The 18,466-nt window shown below is 39.0% G+C and overlaps 4 protein-coding genes across 9 annotated transcripts in view; 2 read left to right on the forward strand and 2 right to left on the reverse strand.

The window, feature by feature from the left end:
- The window catches only part of LOC6646069 (pericentrin), a 28,604-nt gene extending 14,355 nt beyond the window's left edge, over nt 1-14,249 (forward strand). For 2 of the 5 annotated variants that reach the window (XM_023177819.2, XM_023177821.2), the window contains 8 exons: nt 3,360-3,485; nt 3,542-4,699; nt 4,929-5,096; nt 6,594-7,271; nt 8,700-9,425; nt 9,501-11,668; nt 11,739-11,849; nt 13,395-14,249. In XM_023177819.2, coding sequence (XP_023033587.1) covers nt 3,360-3,485; nt 3,542-4,699; nt 4,929-5,096; nt 6,594-7,271; nt 8,700-9,425; nt 9,501-11,668; nt 11,739-11,849; nt 13,395-13,773 — 5,514 coding nt within the window. In that variant the 3' untranslated portion in view covers nt 13,774-14,249. Of the gene's footprint in view, nt 1-3,359; nt 3,486-3,541; nt 4,700-4,928; nt 5,097-6,593; nt 7,272-7,582; nt 7,643-8,699; nt 9,426-9,500; nt 11,669-11,738; nt 11,850-13,394 lie in introns of those variants that run through there. The other 3 variants (XM_023177820.2, XM_023177822.2, XM_023177823.2) reach the window with 2 other exon arrangements.
- On the forward strand, nt 1,065-2,406 carry LOC111519055 (putative odorant receptor 71a). Of its 2 annotated transcripts, none has more exons than XM_023177825.2 (3): nt 1,065-1,904; nt 1,967-2,233; nt 2,336-2,406. In XM_023177825.2, exons 1-3 carry the CDS (start codon nt 1,065-1,067, stop codon nt 2,387-2,389), a joined length of 1,161 nt encoding a protein of 386 aa, XP_023033593.1. In that variant the 3' UTR covers nt 2,390-2,406. The 2 variants fall into 2 exon arrangements, with proteins under 2 accessions (XP_023033593.1, XP_023033594.1); XM_023177826.2 differs by having other exon boundaries at nt 1,065-1,864; nt 1,972-2,233.
- Nucleotides 12,261-12,755, reverse strand: LOC124460583 (protein new-glue 1-like). The gene has a single exon (XM_047011706.1). It carries the CDS (start codon nt 12,552-12,554, stop codon nt 12,261-12,263), a length of 294 nt encoding a protein of 97 aa, XP_046867662.1. The 5' UTR covers nt 12,555-12,755.
- Nucleotides 14,250-14,762, reverse strand: LOC124460582 (protein new-glue 1-like). Its single transcript, XM_047011705.1, has one exon. The coding sequence runs from the start codon at nt 14,588-14,590 to the stop codon at nt 14,297-14,299; it is 294 nt and encodes a 97-aa protein (XP_046867661.1). The 5' UTR covers nt 14,591-14,762; the 3' UTR covers nt 14,250-14,296.
- Between the last annotated feature and the right edge of the window lie 3,704 nt (nt 14,763-18,466).

Raw genomic sequence — 18,466 nt, forward strand, 5'->3', positions numbered from 1 at the left:
AATTGTGCGTATAACGGAAATTTGAATTCAAATTTAACGGGTTTTTAACCGTCAGCGAAATATTAACAACCATATGGGAAAACTTTACTCATACATTGAAAGCTGAATACAAATGTAAGCAAAATTTAAAGTTATTGAAATGTTTTTTAAACTATAAACGTATTCTCGAACTAGTTTTAGTTGGAATGTTATCAATTTGTGAAGATTTCAAACTTTTACCGGCTTTTCCGTAGTCATAGATGTCAAATTTTTATTGGCTTTCACTTAAAAGTTGTTTCTCTGTAGTCGTACAATTCAGTTCAATATGTGACAAGTAGATTTTAAGGACTCCAAAAATAATGGTTAACTGAAAAATGATATAAAGGTTTTTATAATCGAATATCTTTATTGGTATGGCTCGGATTTTGTTGAAATTTTTGCACAATATTTTCAATATGTTAGAGAGTCGACAAAACAATGTACAATGTTGGTTAAAGGAAATGAAATGTTGGTTATCAAAGAATTAAACGTCTTTAGTAAGTATATGTTCCAAAACTTATATACATATGCAGACCGTAAATGTCTACAAAATTCTTATAAGAATTTGTTTGCCCTTCAATCATTCAAACATCTTCAAAAGATCAGTCTAAACAATAACAATGTGCACTTTGTCAAAAAACAAAATGTACCAAACGAAAAGTCGTTGCCCTTTTCCTCCCATAATCTATAAACAGTGTCGCGTAGCCCACTCCACTTCATGCCACTCCATGCCACATCACATCACTCCACACCACAATTCCCCAACCGCAGTTCCATGTTGGGTGTTATTTTTAAACCAAAAATCAAAAACACGACGTGAAAGCAAACATTTTTATTTAGTTTTTAGTTCTCAGGATATTGAGTATGTATTTTCCCTAAATTGATATCGATTTTCAAATCATCAACCATCTTTTTGCTAAGTGAATTTTAATTGAATCCTTTTGGGATACGCCCCTAAAATCAAGCAATTAATTGTGATTAGTCTTTAGATCAAAGTATTGGTATATAAGGTTGGCATTTGCGATGGTGGCCAATCAAAGTAAATCATGGATTTCGATAATATACAACCAGCTAGAATTCTAGTAGGAATTCTAGCCTTCTGTGGACTATGGCCCGATAGCAAGTTAACCCAAGATTCAATTTGGGCGCGAAGATGCTGCAAATGGCAGCCGTATATAGTACATTTCTTCATAACACTCGTTTTGAACTTTATGATGTGGATGGAAGCCCTATTGAGTAAAGATTTCATGCATACGGCGGATGTTCTATTTATTACCCTAACGGAGACGGCACTGATTTGTAAAATATTGAATAACTGGCACTATACAAGGATAGCGAATAGCATTCTCTTGGAGTGGAGTCAAAGCGAGAGATTCATTCTACAATCGAGGGAGGAACAGGATCTCGTTCGCCAAGAACAGCGAAAATTTATACGAATCACCATAGTTTATTTCATTTGCAGTTTGGGCGTTGTTCCATGTATATTTTTGTCGGCTCTGTTGAATTATCCCAACGAGCTACCCTTCTGGATGTGGGTACCCTTCGATTGGCAGCAACCCCGTCTATATTGGTATCCTTATTTCTATGAACTAGTCGCTGTGCCATTCACCTGTCTCTCGAATATAACCATGGATCAGTTGAACTGTTATCTTATGTTACAATTATCCCTATACCTACGAGTGTTGGGCACACGTTTATCCCGACTCAATCAGACTAATGTCGCCATGGAAGACGAGCTCTATTTTCGGTTTATCCAACTGGTTCAACTCCATCGTCGACTCAAAGAACAAGCCAACGAAATTCAAGCCTTCATCTCGAAAAGTACTCTAATACAGATTCTTCTTAGCTCGTTTATACTCTGTCTAAGCATATATAGCATGCAGATGGTAAGTTTCCCAGCACCAATTTGGGAGTCCAAGTCATTTCTATTGGGTAATATTTCTCGTAGCTTAATGTCTTGAACAATCCGGGCCAATTTGCGGCCATGGCACAATATTTATTTGCGATGACCATGCAAATCTATTTGCCCAGCATCTATGGCAATGCGGTGACCTATTATTGTAGTGAACTACCAAATGCTTTGTACTCTTCGGAATGGCCGGACATGAGTGTCCGTATGCGTCGCATGGTATATTCCTTTATGATTTGTCTAAATCAACCAATGAATCTAACAGCTGGAGGCTTCTTTTGCGTGGGTTTACCTTTATTTACAAAGGTAATGATATCTGCCTTTCACTATCCAAAGTTCATTTAGAATCATTGGATTTCAATGACTTTCTTTGACTCTCTAATCTGTTTGGTGCTTTGTTTTTTCCAGATATTAAACCAATCCTATAGTCTATTGGCCTTGCTGCTCAATATGAACAAATAGATCAAGTTATTGTCAATTTCCACACAACAAAAATTGCAAAAGTTTTTATGTAGTCTGCAAAATAAACTCACTTAAATAGTCTTTTTGTTTGAGGTTTCTTTCCTTCTCTTCGTTTCGTACACATGGAGATTTATGCGAATTTCGTGTGCCTCTTGTTATGTAAAATGTCTAAAAATATTTCAGAACTGCAGTATATATAGTGTGTACAGTACATACAATATGTAAATTTGATAGAAAGTAGCACGAAAGTGACGAAAATAAAATGCAAGAATCTCTCACAAAATGTTTCGGCTGCCCAATGAGGAAATATACATATGTACATATAGCTGAGGCAAAACCTTTATATACATATGCAAAAATTTTCCAAATAAACAGAAAAAAAAACTTCATGTTTATATTGGGGTGAACAAAGAAAATAATCGAGAAAGAATATTTTAATCAGCAGAGAGGGATCATGAACCCGTGAATACGTCACGGAAAGACAGCAGAGGGAAAGAGATAAGGCAGGTCGTTCAATTTCAATTTAAGTCTCATTTAGAAGCATTCAATATTACTATTCAATACTATTCAATTGATTTTAAAGCCGCCCCCTTCGGAATTGCTTTTCTCCAACAACCCACGCGCATCGCAAATGGTTGGAGTGTGGAGTGATGGGAGGATGGCACATTTACATTAAGATTTATTCCCGTTTCTCCCCTTTTTTTTCATTTCATTTCATCTCTCTTAGAATGTAAATATTATGGCTTAATGCCACTCTCCATCAATAAACAATAAATATTTATGCTTTCTTTACGGTTTTTTTCTTGTGGTAAAAGAAAGTTTTTCCCTTGAAAGCCAGACCAGAATCCCGATCCATATGCTAGACGATTGTCTCGTCCCATTAATATGTTGCAACAGATTTTAACACATTTTCCGTTTTGCTGCAACAATGTTAATGTAAACAAGAAACAATTTTTTGATCATTTTTCAGAATCTTCTGTCCGAGAATACAGTGGATGATCAGCATTGGCCCAAGGAATTGATCTTGCTAAGGGAGAAATTTACGGCGAAAAGTCAATTGGAGATTACCCAACTGAATATCAAACATGCCGATGAGGTAAGTAACCAAAAAACAATCTTGATGTCCTTCCTGACACTCTCCCATTATGCTAGATGTCTCGCCTGAAATTGGAATATGAGAAACAATTGAATCGCAAAAATAAACGGCATTCGACCTTCGATTCGGGTCGTGATTTAGAGCAGGTGATCAATGAGCGTGATGGTCTGCGAGAGCTATCGAAATCTTTTCGCAGTGTGCTCTGCCGCCTGGCGAAATGCGTGGCCAACTGTGAGGAGGATTTGAATGCCACACTGTCCGAGGAGGTACAGCGATTGCTTGTTCATAGTCGCAGTCAAGATGCCGGCGAGGATTTGGAGCAGACTCTGAGTAGCTCTCTCAATTGCACTGCTTCCAAGTTGCGTCTAGTGCCCGATGTTCATAGCCTCTTGGAGGTTGTGGAGGATCCCAGTCTATTGCAGTTTATTGACAGCAAAAGCAATGAGGAGCAAAGTGATGATTTCGATTTGAATGATTGCCTGGAGCGATTGAAATCGGAGGCCTCGTATTTGTTGCACCTGTCGGAGGATCTGCATAAGCAACGTGAACAGCCCGATCCTGTTGATGAGCCCGAGAAGCAGGAGCATGAGCTTTGCTGTGAGGCCGAGGATGGGCTAAAGACAACCGCAGCCGTGGCATTGCCTCAGCAATTGCTATCGAAGTTTTTGCGTACCAACTCGCTGAATGATCAATATTTGGGTGTGGCAAATCAGAGGAAAAACAGCCAACCGGATTCAATAAAACCGCACAGTTCGCTGCCAACTGATCTGCAGCAGCAGGCCGGCAATGCCTCTGAGTTGGCTTTCCAATTGGTCGAGCTGAAGAATCGTCTGATCAAATCTGAAAATGATCGTCAGAAGTTGCAACAACAACTGAATCACACTATTGATCGGAATGCGGAGCTGGGGCAAGAGTTGCAGGCTCTAAGGGATCAGCTTTCCCAGTTCAATTCCCTCAATCACACAGACTACAATGAAGGCTATGGCCTCGGCTCGATGAAAAGCAATCAAGAGCAGGCACTGGATCAGTCATCGGCCAGTTTTATGGCCCTGCAAGAGAAGGCCCGCCATTTGCTATCGTCGCCAAGCAAACAAGAGACCCGGGATCAGGGCAATGCTACGGTCATATTACTTCAAATGATTGAGGACTTCTGTCGTGAGGGCGACAAAGTGGTAGAGTGCGGCAAAAAGGAACGCGACGACTTGCAATCACAGGTGAGTGTTGGGCAATTAATTGAAAAGGAAATCTATTCGATTTCCTTTCCATTCGTTTATCCATTATCCGTGTGTTGCACTCTCCGCGAGTGGCGAAGAGAAGGCATGTAATTAGTTCAAGAATAGTTGATGAGTTCAAAATACATATGTAAGCCAAGCTTCAATTCCTCTTCCCCTTTGCTAAAAAATACCCATACACACCCACATATACATACATACATACACACAGATTGACACCGCTGATAAGCAGCTGAAGGATACACGCCGATTCCTGGAGGATCAGGCTGCTGAACGCGAACAGGAACGCGATGAGTTCCAACGCGAAATCGAGCGATTAAAAACCCAATTGCGCGACAAGGAGAAAGAGCACAGCTCCTATGCCAATGCCTCCGAGGAGGTGAGTCAGTTAGTTCTTGCCTCTGGGACATCTTATTTTCAATATATTTCTATGGACTTGTCATGGGCTTGGTATCTTATAGTGTTCATTTGGTTATATACATACATTTTTGGTTTATTATTTTCTTTCTTTACATACATATATATAGACAGGAAAAACCTCTTTTATTTGCAAGAGATGCACAGGTTGATTTTTGCTGTGTGCTGTTGCTGGATAATTGAGGTCCTACTGTACCTATATAAACATCTTTTGGCTTGGTTTGGTTTTCTCTTCTCTTTCACTATCTATAACTTTTTTTTTTTTATTTTGTTATTATATTTTTCCCAATGAGCTTAAGTTAAGTTGGATTAAGTATTAATTTGAGAATATTTCAATTATACCCAAAACAAAAACAACAAGAACAACAACAAAACACTGCATGATCAGCACTTTTAATAATTTGGGTTCATATATTGCACTTTCACACTTTGATTGCACAAATTTAATGCCAAAACACACACACACACTCAAAACATTTTACAAAATCATCATTAGCACCTGTTGGGCATAACTTAAGCTAGATCCATTCCATTGATGGTACCACCATGCCACCATGGGTGTGGATGAGTTTCGTTATTTTGTTTCGATTGGAGTCAAGGGCATCCCCTGGGCGTTTTTATATAGATACATACAAACATAAATATATGTATACAGTAGCTGATATGTACATACATATATTGAAAAGCTTTTGTAAGGCATGTGCGGACATATTTATAAACCGAAATACATACATATATACATTCTGAATTGACTAGGGAAACACACTTTATGAAATTCCCATTTTCCGAAAGTATTTTCTCAATTCATTTTCAATGTCAGCCTTGAAAATAATGTGGATGTTAATAGTTTTGGATATAGCCGAGAAATTCAATGATGAAACATTTGAAATGTAGTCAAATTATATAGATTTAAATTAAATTGTTATTGCCTAATAGATTAATACTTCAATCCGATGTCTGATCCGATTCAAATCTCAATGAAATGTTTGCATATTGTCAGCTAATTAGAAATTTATATAGAAAGGGCAGTCTAGCTAGGACCTTTAAGATTATTTTTATTTATGATTTTTAATTGAATCTTGAATATTTTTTAGTTTTCCCATTTTGTTCATTCAATTCTGAAAGTTCTGTGAACCTTTTGATCAAACTTAATGTGAAACTAATCTCTCAATTCCTAACTCTATTGCATGCACTCAAAAATCAATTCGAAAATCAATCAAAAAAATTAAAACTAATTGCACCTTTCGCACAAAAAATCTTCAAAATATATATAAAAAAAAAAAAAACGAAATCAAATCTAAAATAATAATAAATAAAATTGAAGATAACAAAGCAGAAGCATGTAAGTTGTCACTAATTTGAAAAAACGCACACCACACACCCCGCCACCCCGTGTCCCAGGAAATGAGTTCCAATTGAATTAATTGCATTTTTTATTCCTTCCTTCCCAATCTCTCAGTATGCCCAACTGGAGTCCCAGCTGCGCGAAGTCAATCGTCAGCTCAGCGAAGCCAACTCGAAGAGAGATAAATTCGAATTGGAACTCAAGGCCTCGATTGACAAGATTTTTGTATTGCGTGAAATCATTTCGGAGCTGGAAACTCAAGTGCAAACCAAGGCTCTCAATGAACAAGTCCTCGACGAGAAGGCCAAACAGCTGGAAGACTATGTGAGCCATCAAATGCGTGCCAATGATGCGCTGCAACAGGAAGTGCATAGCCTCAAGACAGACATAGGCGAAGGCTATCAGACTCGCATACGCCAGCTGGAAGATAAACTGCAACAGGGTCGTCCATCGGCCGAACAGAGCATGATCCTCAATCAGGTGGCTGAGCAATTGCGGGACATTGAATCAACGCTGGAGCAGAAAACTAAAGCCCTGGAATCGCTGCATAATTCGAACACAGCATCCAATTCCTGCAGTTTAAGTGCCACCGAGGATGTCTCTGTTCATGGCAGCAAGCAGCCAACCACAGGCACAGGCGAGGGCTCCTCGCCATCGCATCCCTCGCTCTCGGTGGAGGGAGTGCAGCGGGTGGCCGAGAAGCTCGATCGTCATACACGTGTTGAGGAGGCGGCCATCAAGCGTATACGTGATTTGGAGATGCAAGTTCAACAAACACGTGCTGTTCGTGTGGTGAGTAGCAAAGCTCCAAAAAGGGCAAACAATACAGCTATAGTCATGGTTTGTGTCTCGGCTAAACTGTTTGGGGTGAATTTGTGTTTTTGAATTCAACGGTTAAATTTAGATGCTGGCAGAGAGCGATCAAAGCATCGCTCTTCCGCCGCTTATCGTTGGTTTGGTCGTCGTCGTCGTCGTCTGCTCGTTTAGTTGCCTTCGGCATGGCACTAAGATCGGTGGGCAGTAGCGCACAGAAATGATAGCAACTCTGACAGTTCCGACAATTTATTTATCCAATTTGATTAAATATATAATCTAATAAACCATTTGCGGAGTGAATAATGTTTGCTCGTTCCAACTTCTCTCCGGGTTCGAGTCCCATACGAGTGAGTCGTCTTCTTGTAGTTATTAATAAATGTATACAGAAAACAAATATATATATAAACCTTAAGAATGAGCAAGGTTTTTACATTCGTTGTGTGACAAATGGGCTGACAATTGATGAAACTCTCTGACAAGGGCAATGAAAATAAAACATAAATAAATAAATTAAATGCATTTGTTATGCCACACGGCACACGATTGTCATAATATTTTTGCAAAATTTTTCAATTCATATATGTTACTTGAAGGCAACTATTTAGGATTATATATATGTACATATGTAGGTATACCAGAAATTGGCACACTTGGCCTGTCAAAAATAGCTGGCATTCTTCCATTCTTCATTAAATACGCCCGGTTTGTGCTACTTCAAATTTGATCAACAAAAAACACACAGAAATGATCACAAAAATAGTCCACAGACACAAATAGTGGAGACACGATCACATCCATTCCCATTTATCCCATTCTTGAAATCAAAAAAAGAAACAAACAAATCACTTGGCACCTTCTATATTAAGGCACCTGTCCCATCTCCATCAGCCGTAAAGTGCTGCATCTTTTGTCGCTGCCTATTGAGGCTATAGACAAATGGTGTCTAATATGGTATATAAATGCCTCAATAAGATCTTTCTTTATGCTCTGGCACGCTCCTTCATCAAATGGTGGAGTGTGTGTGTTTGTAGGCTGGAGGTGGAGGTGGCACCCGCATCTCAGATGCAAACTATGTAAACAATAAGAACAACAGAGAAAGATACACAAAGATGAAGCCTAGCGCACAGTGGTAAACTGTGATAAACTAGAATTAACAAATAAATGATTCACGATAATAACTCTTTAGTATGTACTTCGTTGAGATTTGCCCCACTGTGCAGTGCATGGAAATGTATGGACACTTCAGGCCATTTCAATCTATTTGGATTGGCAGTGCAGCGCAGCTTCTTTTTTAATTAAAAGTCTGGGGCAAGGGTTGCTGGCCATTAGGTCGGCCGTTGACTCCCTTATAACTGGCCAAACTATGCACTTATTCGCTCATTTGCTTTCCATTTCCATCTATAGGAACTTGAACATGAACGAGATTCGCTGCAGGGCCGCATGGATGAACAAACGCATCGTATTTCCACCTTGCAGACGCGCCTAGAGGAGCAACGTCAGCGGGCTGAGCAGCTGCATCGTGCCGGCACTTCAGATCTTCATACCCGAGTCCATGAACTTCAAGGCGAAGTTCAAAATCTTAGCGAGAAATTGTCTGCTCGCGATAAACAAATGACCACATTGCGGGTGCAACTAAAACGCAGCAAGGATGAGATAACAAATCTGGAGAGTGAACTAAAGGTTCGCCATAAGCCCGATCGATGTGTGATAGAGCGATTGGAAGGGGAATTGCAGCAGAAAGGATCAGAAATACATAAGCTTAAGGAAAAGATACGCACTGAGATGATCAATCGATTGGCTCTGCCAGATTTAATGGAAACCATGCTGGCCGATAAGAACGATGAAATCGATCATCTGCGTGACCAATTGGAGGCCAAGGAAAAGGAATTGCAGGCGGCCCAAGATCTAAGTCAGGCATCATCGCCAGCAGCGGCAGGTGGAGCAGAAAAACATCAACAGGATGCCAGTACGAAGCTAAGTGCACGTACACTAAGTGACATAGGATCCATTACCGAGTTTCCGGAGCCGGATGTGGAACGACGTGCGGCAATGCGAAGCCTCAATGCGGCGCCCTTCCAATTGAGCGATGCTGCGGGCAGCGGTGGCAACAACTTCCTGCAACAGACAATGGTGAGTAAAAAAAGGAGAGAAAGGGTTGAAGTGTCATATAAACTTTGCACCATTTTTTCTTTTTTTTTGTTGTAGGAGATCTCCAAAGAGGCTGTGGCCAATCTAACACTCAGGCGTACAGATGATTTGAGTGGCTTCGCTGTGCCTCATCAAGTCAATACTTTCGAGAATCCACATTACTTCCAGGGTATAGCAGCCCAGAGCAGTAGCAATATGATGACTCCAGAGCTGGTGCCGCGCCAAATCAATTTCTCGAACTTGACCGAGGATTCGAAGCTAAAGACACCCAGCATGATGCTGATTCTGACGCCGGAGCTACCCAAACCCACAACGCCGCTGGAAGTTGAAGAATTGCATGAGAAGTTAACCATCTTGGAGAAGGAGAAGCAGCAAGATCTGGATGATATGACAAAGAAACTAAAACAAATGGAAGAACAACTCGAAAAGGAGAAGAATAAGCTCATCACGCAAGAGAGCACGCTGAAAGACTATAGGGAGACGGAGAAAAAGTATAGACTACGCATTGACTCCCTGGAGGAGAAGCTTTTGGAGACAACCAGTCAAGAAGCGGCAGAGAAGGAAAACCTACGCAAGGAACTCAACTGTGTAAGTGCCGCTCATGCCCAGTGCGAACATGTTCATCGGGATTTGGTACTTAAGCGCAAACAAGAGGTCAATAGCTTAAATAGTGAGATTAAAGCCAAAGCAGAGCAACTGCAGGCAGCCACTGAGAGGTGCCGAGACTTGGAGCTGCATGTCCAAACGCTGGAAAGGGATCTGGAACGTCTCAAGAATAGCGAGCATAGCTCAAAACAGTATTCAGTGGATGAGATAGCCCAGCAGGTGGAAAAGGAATTGAACTATTCAGCCCAACTGGACTCCAATATACTCAAGGCAATTGAGAGCGAAGAGGAAAATAATCTGGACAAGAGGCAGCAGCAAAAAGAAGTGCAGACTGAGGAAGAGCAGCAACCCGGCACTGGTCATGGCTCAGAGGATGAAAATTTCACGGGCGAACGAGAGCTGCTCAATCAGCTAGAAGCGGTGCGTGCTCAGTTGGCTGTGGAGCGAGAACAATGTGAGTCTCTGAGCAAGGAACTAATGGGTGAGAAGCAGCATTCTCAGGAAATACAGGAGCAAGATGTGGTCATAATTGAAGCTATGCGAAAGAGACTGGAAACTGCTTTGGATGCCGAAGATGAGCTGCATAAGCAATTGGATATGGAAAGAGAACGCTGCGAGAGACTGCAAACCCAACTGACCTCTTTGCAGAGGGCAGAGAGCAGACGAAATAGTTCTCTGCTGCTAAAGTCACCTGGCGAATCGCCGAGAAAGTCGCCACGGGCTGATTTCGAGGCAGAATTGGGTGAGCGGTTGCGGAGCGAGATCAAATTATTGATGGCCCAGAATGAGAGGGAGAGAGAAAGATCAGCAGATGCCCAACGAAGCAGCGAGCGGGAGAAGCAACGCTACGAAAAGGAGCTGCAAGAGCGCATAGCCTATTGTGAGCGGCTCAAACAGGAAATGGAGAAACTGGCCAGGGATAAGGACTCGGCCGAGCAGGAACTAGAGCATTTCAATGAACGCCTCACACTGCAGGCCAGCGAAATAGAGAGTCTGGAATCTCGATTGGTCACACTGCAAGAAGCCGAAACTCGACGAGCCAACACAAGGACACGCCAACATCAAGAGTTGACCAAATTGCATGCTGAGATCCATGAACTGAAGGGTAAACTATTAGCAGCAGAATCCTCTCGTGACTCTCTAGAACAAAAGATCACCCAATTGCGCTTTGATGTGAGCCGTTCTGCCCAACGGGAGGCTAAGTTGGCGGAAGCATTGGCCCAAGCCAATGATCGTCTGGCCCACAGCACAGATGATACCGTGCCGGCCCAGTTTTTGCAGAAAATGAAAGAGATTAACACTCTGCTGGCGGAGAACACCCAGGAGAATCGTCAAATGGCCGAGACCGTTCAATATCTGGTCGGTGAGCGCATTGCCCTGCAAAAGCGATGCGAAGAACTGGGTGCCAATGGCAATGTGAATGAACTGGAGGAGCGTTGCCGTCAGCTCTTGGGTCGCTATCTGCGTGTGGAATCCCATCGTAAGGCGTTGGTCTATCAAAAGCGTTATCTAAAACTTACCCTGGAAAGCTATCAGGCCAGTGAACAAATGGCAATGCAGGCAATAGCCGGCGGACAGGGCGCCACAGTACAAAAAAGGCCTAAGAAAAAGTTGTTCAAGTGAGTCTCCCTGAATATTCCCCCGGTATATGTAAATTCTCAATTTTTAAACATTCTTTTTTTGTTTTAGAACTGTGGCATTGGCCATTATAGCCATTCAGCGCATCAAATACATTGGACGCATTTGGCATACCGGCAAGCGTATTGTCAGCAAATCCGTGTTTACCATCACCCAGCAAAAGTAAGAGATCGACAAGGCAATGTTTAGCAATTATCTGTCCATTAATTAAGCTTCTGTATATACGCTATCCTCAACTATCATAACTATCATCCTTCTATATCTTTTCCTTAGCTCTAAACTGCCCCTAGTGACAGTCAATATGAAAGTTAAGCTGAGTAAAGGCGATACAGCCAAGAAATAGTCATTGTGACCAAGGTCTGCTTCTCAACTAAAAGCACTGACTATTCACTGAAAACTAAAATTATATGTAGATCAATCACCAAATATAGTTTAGATAATTCCTACAAAGGATTGTTGATAGGCTCAAAATGTTGACTACCATTATGCATTAGTAACCATGGATGAAATCAATAGAAACACAAAATCTTTTTTTGTTTTGGTTTTTTTTCGAGAATTCACAAATATTTTATTTTAATTCTTCCTGCGACGCACTATGACAATGGTTTTGTGGCATGTCTTGGGATGACGACACTTCCGGGTCGGTCTGCGAGTGTGACACCAATTGTTGCCCTTCCAGCATTTCTTCTTGTGCGTCGATTTAGCAGTTGTCGTTGTCGTAGCTGATGCGGAGGTTGTTGTTGTAGTAGTTGCATCAGTGGTTGTTGTCGTTGTAGTTGTAGTTGTGCTTGTGGTGTCACTGGTAGTTGCCGAAGCAGCCAATTGAATGGACACAGCAATTAGGGCAAAGACGATAAGGAACTTCATTTTGAATTAGAAGGATAAATCTATGTTCGATTGATGGGATTGAGCTCGTTGAGTGTTCTGATTTAATTCATTCAGAAGTACGTCTATTTATGTGTCTAATGCTTGTTTCCCATGTTTCTGTATACATTCTGGTTATTTGATGTAATGTTCACGATGCTTGAACAGCTGCGCCGCATGACTTACTTACTTTTATTCATAGAGTTACAAACAGTTTATTTCACTTGCGGAAATCTTGTTCAAATATTTAAATATCTGTCAAGTGGCACAAGTTGTATACATTCGTCGGTTTATTTAATTTTACACAGATTTGTTCCAATAATGAATTGTTCCGGCTAACTGGCTACCCACAATATATTCCGAACTGCTGTTTAAATATTTTTGTCACATATCTAGTGAAGGAAGACATAGGAATCATTGTATAAACAAAAATATTAACTAGGCTACACAAATCTAATGAAAGCTATAATTTGACGACTTGAGCTCTCACTTTTAAATATGATTTTATTATAATTCTGATATTGAATATATAACCAATTCATCCATGGTAACTTTCACAATTCAAATGAGATTTTAGATTGACACGTAGTTATTTTAGTTTATATTGAAGATTTTTTTATAATTTTAAAAATAGATCACATTTTTAAGCTTTTCATAGTTTTATTTGGCATATCATAGGTCTAATGGTAATCACCTTGACCTTGACTATTGACTATCAACAATCCTCGTCCTAATTATTAACCTTTTCTCTTTCTCCACCCATTATTGGATCTCTAAATCACTTCACAGAGCTCGGCATTCCATGTTTTACGGTTATACTAATTGCGGTTTTTATATTTATAGGAATGTACCTGCTTTCAATGTGAATGCTCCGCCATCTCCTCTCCCTGTGGCCAATCCGAAAGTACCCACCAATTCCAGCAGTAGCAATAATACTAATAATATTGCGGGACGACTCAGTTATGCTCCTGTCTCGCCACCTTTGGTGACTTTTAGTACATTACAACCCATTGTGCTGCCCCAGGATTATACTCTACAAGTGCCATCGTCATCATTGAGTCATAACAACAACAACAGCAGCAGCAATAGTAATAATAATAATAATAATAACAACAACAACAACAATTATAATGAGAGTAACCTGCCCTCGTTGGCCAAATTAGATTGGGCCACGACCACCCCACAGAAGCAACCAAAACGAGCGCAGCCGCGACTTCATTAGCATCTCATTGCGCCCATATCATAAGAACCCAGACCATAAAATCATGTTAGTGTTAAAACAATTTTAAGCTGTTTTTGATAGTTTACCTAGTCCTAAGTAAGGGAAATCTCCCGACAAGAAACCACAAACACACCAAACTTAGCAATGTAATTTGATGAATACGATGTAAATGTTATTTGTATTTTTGTAAACTTAAGTTTTTTTTTTTCTTTGCATAATTTTCCTACTTACTGTACCACCCTTCGACCCTGTTGTCCCTTGTGCCCAGTATTTTTTTTTGCAAGTTAGTTAGTTAACCTTTTTGATTTAAGTACCCCGACTGTATACATAATTATTCGTTCTATAAGTTGATTAAAAAACAAACAAATTTCATTCATAATTATTGCTCTTTCCGATTTGCATTTTTGTTTCATCTTAAATGTGCCTTAAAGACCATCATCAATAATTGTTCAATAAAACAAAATAAACATGTTGAATTCAAAGTTTTTAGTTAAAGTTTATTAAAATGAAACATTTGCAGCACTCAATTCTTCCTGCGGCGCACTATAACGATGGTTTTGTGGCATGTCTTGGGATGGCGACACTTCCTGGTCGGTCTGCGAGTGTGACACCAATTGTTGCCCTTCCAGCATTTCTTCTTGTGCGTCGATTTAGCCGTTGTCGTTGTTGTTGCCGATGCGGAGGTTGTTGTTGTAGTAGTTGCATCAGTGGTTGTTGTCGTTGTAGTTGTAGTTGTACTTGTGGTGTCACTGGTAGTTGCCGAAGCAGCCAATTGAATGGACAGAGCAATTAAGGCAAAGACGATAAGGAATTTCATTTTGAATTAGAAGGATAATTCTCTGTTCGATTGATTGAATTGAACTCGTTGAGTGTTTTGATTTAATTCACTGAGATCGCTCTGTATTTATACAGAATTCGAAAAACGATTTCAGCTTTAATTTCTGTGTTGTCTCAATTAGTTTTGTGTTGACAAAAGTATATAGTGTATATTTAAACAGCTTCATATTTTACAAACTTTAGCCTGACATGGCGACTTCGATTTAGAACTGTTGTGAAGGTTAAGTTTTAAATTTATATTTCGGAAGTTGTGCTGAAGATGCAAGTTATTTATTTTCGTGATATAAGCCGGGACTCCGTTTTTTTAAACTGTTGTTTTAACATATATATATGTGTATTAAACAAACAAAAGTGGTTATTTTACTACATAATATGAACACTGTCTCTAATCGAGCTCTCTAGTCCTGGTTTAAATTTTAATTTCATTTTGTGAATTCATTAAACTTTACTTACTAAGGATAAGTATAACAGTAATTATTTTTGCAAAGAAAACAAGAAAGGAAAAGAAAAACTTTGCTTCAGATTTAAAACTAACTACAAGGTGGCGCAAAAGAAGTCATCCGGGCCAAAAGAAGTCACCCGATGTTGTTTGGCTCAAATTTTTTTTTTTATTAAACTTTGATTCTGTTTTTAAATTATGTTTTTTTAAGCATTGAGAAATTTATTGGCCAAATAAACATACGTTTTTTTTTATTTAGAAAAAAATGTGCTTGTGGTGTCACTTTTTTTTTTTTTTTTAATAGTTATTTATTTAAGCGTTGAATCCATACATACAAAAATAGTATCATAACAACACAAGTAGATGTTATAAAAAGGACCAAACCTCATTGGTATACCCAAGAGGACTATAAATATTATTGTTGATGTTGGTTAGCTAATATTTTTGGCGAAGCCCTTTCTTTTTAGCCGTCTAAGAGGCCTGGCAGGTAGTAATCGTCTTGCGAGGATACTGCGGTGTCTATTAAGCCGGTCGCTATATCTGCTGGTGTGTCTACCGATCTGTTCCTCCACTGTGTGCAGGTTGAGGTCACGGTGTAATGTGGATCCACGCACATACCATGGACAGTTCGTCATGTGCCGTGCAGCGCGATTTTGGAGCACCTGTATGCGTTTGTAGTTGGATTTAGCCGCTATTCCCCAGATCTGCACGCCATTCAGCCAGATTGGAGCAATGCAGTGCACGTATACTGCTCTTTTGGCCCTGAGCGACATAGTGCTTTTCCTATTAATCAGCCATCTTAATTGCTGCATTCTTTGGCCACATTTTTTTGCTGTAGCTTTAAGATGTTGGCCAAAGGTAAGGCGTTTATCGAGCGTGATGCCAAGATACCTAGCTTGCGAGGGCTGTTCGAGAGTTACGCCTTCTAGTTGTATAGCCGGTGTGTTGCTCAGCAAACCCATACGGCAAACTCTATCAATTTATCTATCTATCTATTTTTGAATTCAATTGCCGGTTGGATTTTTAAATTTAGCGGGCAACGATATTTGAAGTTCAAAGAGGAAATTCGTACTGGTGAAAATATGAAATACCAGGCCAACAGAATTACTTAGTAGGTGGCTGGTTCAAAATTATTTTTAAATGCGCAACGGACTTTTGGGCATTTGAATTTTTGAATTCAACTGCCGGTTGGATTTTTGAATTTAGCGGGCAACGATATTTGAAGTTTAAACGACCAAATTTGCTCTGGAGAAAATATGAAATACCAGGCCAACAGAGTTACTTAGTAAGTGGCTGGTTCAAAATTATTTTTAAATGCGCAACGGACCTTTGGGCATTTGAATTTTTGAATTCAACTGCCGGTTGGAGTTTTGAATTTAGCGGGCAACGATATTTGAAGTTCAAAGAGGAAATTCGTACTGGAGAAAATATGAAATACCAGGCCAACAGAGTTACTTAGTAAGTGGCTGGTTTAAAATTATTTTTAAATGCGCAACGGACTTTTGGGCATTTGAATTTTTGAATTCAACTGCCAGTTGGATTTTTGAATTTAGCGGGCAACGATATTTGAAGTTTAAACGACCAAATTTGCTCTGGAGAAAATATGAAATACCAGGCCAACAGAATTACTTAGTAGGTGGCTGGTTCAAAATTATTTTTAAATGCGTAACGGACTTTTGGACATTTGAATTTTTGAATTTAACTGCCGGTTGGAGTTTTGAATTTAGCGGGCAACGATATTTGAAGTTCAAAGAGGAAATTCGTACTGGAGAAAATATGAAATACCAGGCCAACAGAATTACTTAGTAGGTGGCTGGTTCAAAATTATTTTTAAATGCGTAACGGACTTTTGGACATTTGAATTTTTGAATTTAACTGCCGGTTGGAGTTTTGAATTTAGCGGGCAACGATATTTGAAGTTCAAAGAGGAAATTCGTACTGGAGAAAATATGAAATACCAGGCCAACAGAGTTACTTAGTAAGTGGCTGGTTTAAAATTATTTTTAAATGCGCAACGGACTTTTGGGCATTTGAATTTTTGAATTCAACTGCCAGTTGGATTATTTGAATTTAGCGGGCAACGATATTTGAAGTTTAAACGACCAAATTTGCTCTGGAGAAAATATGAAATACCAGGCCAACAGAATTACTTAGTAGGTGGCTGGTTCAAAATTATTTTTAAATGCGTAACGGACTTTTGGACATTTGAATTTTTGAATTCAACTGCCGGTTGGATTTTTGAATTTAGCGGGCAACGATATTTGAAGTTTAAACGAACAAATTTGCTCTGGAGAAAATATGAAATACCAGGCCAACAGAATTACTTAGTAAGTGGCTGGCTTAAAATTATTTTTAAATGCGTAACGGACTTTTGGGCATTTGAATTTTCGAATTCAACTGCCGGTTGGATTTTTGAATTTAGCGGGCAACGATATTTGAAGTTCAAAGAGGAAATTCGTACTGGAGAAAATATGAAATACCAGGCCAACAGAATTACTTAGTAAGGTGGCTGGCTTAAAATTATTTATAAAACGAAAAAAAAAAAAAAAAAAAAAAAAAAAAAAATTATTTTTAAATGCGTAACGGACTTTTGGGCATTTGAATTTTCGAATTCAACTGCCGGTTGGATTTTTGAATTTAGCGGGCAACGATATTTGCAAGAAAAAAAAAAAACAAATATTAGTAGGCTTCAAAGGAGGATTTAATTCGGTTATGCCTGGAGAAAAATATGAAATACCAGGCCAACAGAATTACTTAGTAGGCGGACTGGTTTTGAAATTTTTTTTTTTTTTTTTTTTTTTTTTTTTTTTTAATTTTTTTTAAACGTTTTTTGTTTTTTTTTTTTTTTTTTTTTTTTTTTTTTATTTTTTAACGGACGATTTTGAAAAAAAAAAAAAAAAAAAAAAAAAAAAAAAAAAAAAAAAAAAAAAAAAAAAAAAAAAAAAAAAAAAAAAAAAAAAAAAAAAAAAAAAAAAAAACGACATTTTGTGCATTTGAAATATTTAAATTTAACGGAACAGATTGTATTTACCAAAAAATTACTTTTTTTTTTTTTTTTTTTTTTTTTTTTTTTTTTTTTTTACAAGTTTGCAGCAAATTTCGGGAAAACATGCCTGGTAAAACAACTTAATATCTGAGCTCTTAGTATGAAGAGAGATGCCCTAGAGAGATGCCCTCTTGACGGATTATTGTTCTTCACAAGAGGACGCGTTTCACACCACTTTCGTCCTGATTCTTGCAAAGACATGCTAAATATTTCATAAAATCGTTTTCCCCCGAATAAGTAGACAATCTTTTTTTTTAAATTTCATATTATTCACCATTAGAGTATGCTTTAGAAATTTTCTAGTTAACTAAGCTAAAAATTACAAGTCAAAACCCGGATTCATCCTCAGATGACCACAACTTTATTTGATG

Source organism: Drosophila willistoni (assembly GCF_018902025.1).
Source record: "Drosophila willistoni isolate 14030-0811.24 chromosome XR unlocalized genomic scaffold, UCI_dwil_1.1 Seg105, whole genome shotgun sequence".
Lineage (NCBI taxonomy): Eukaryota > Metazoa > Arthropoda > Insecta > Diptera > Drosophilidae > Drosophila > Drosophila willistoni.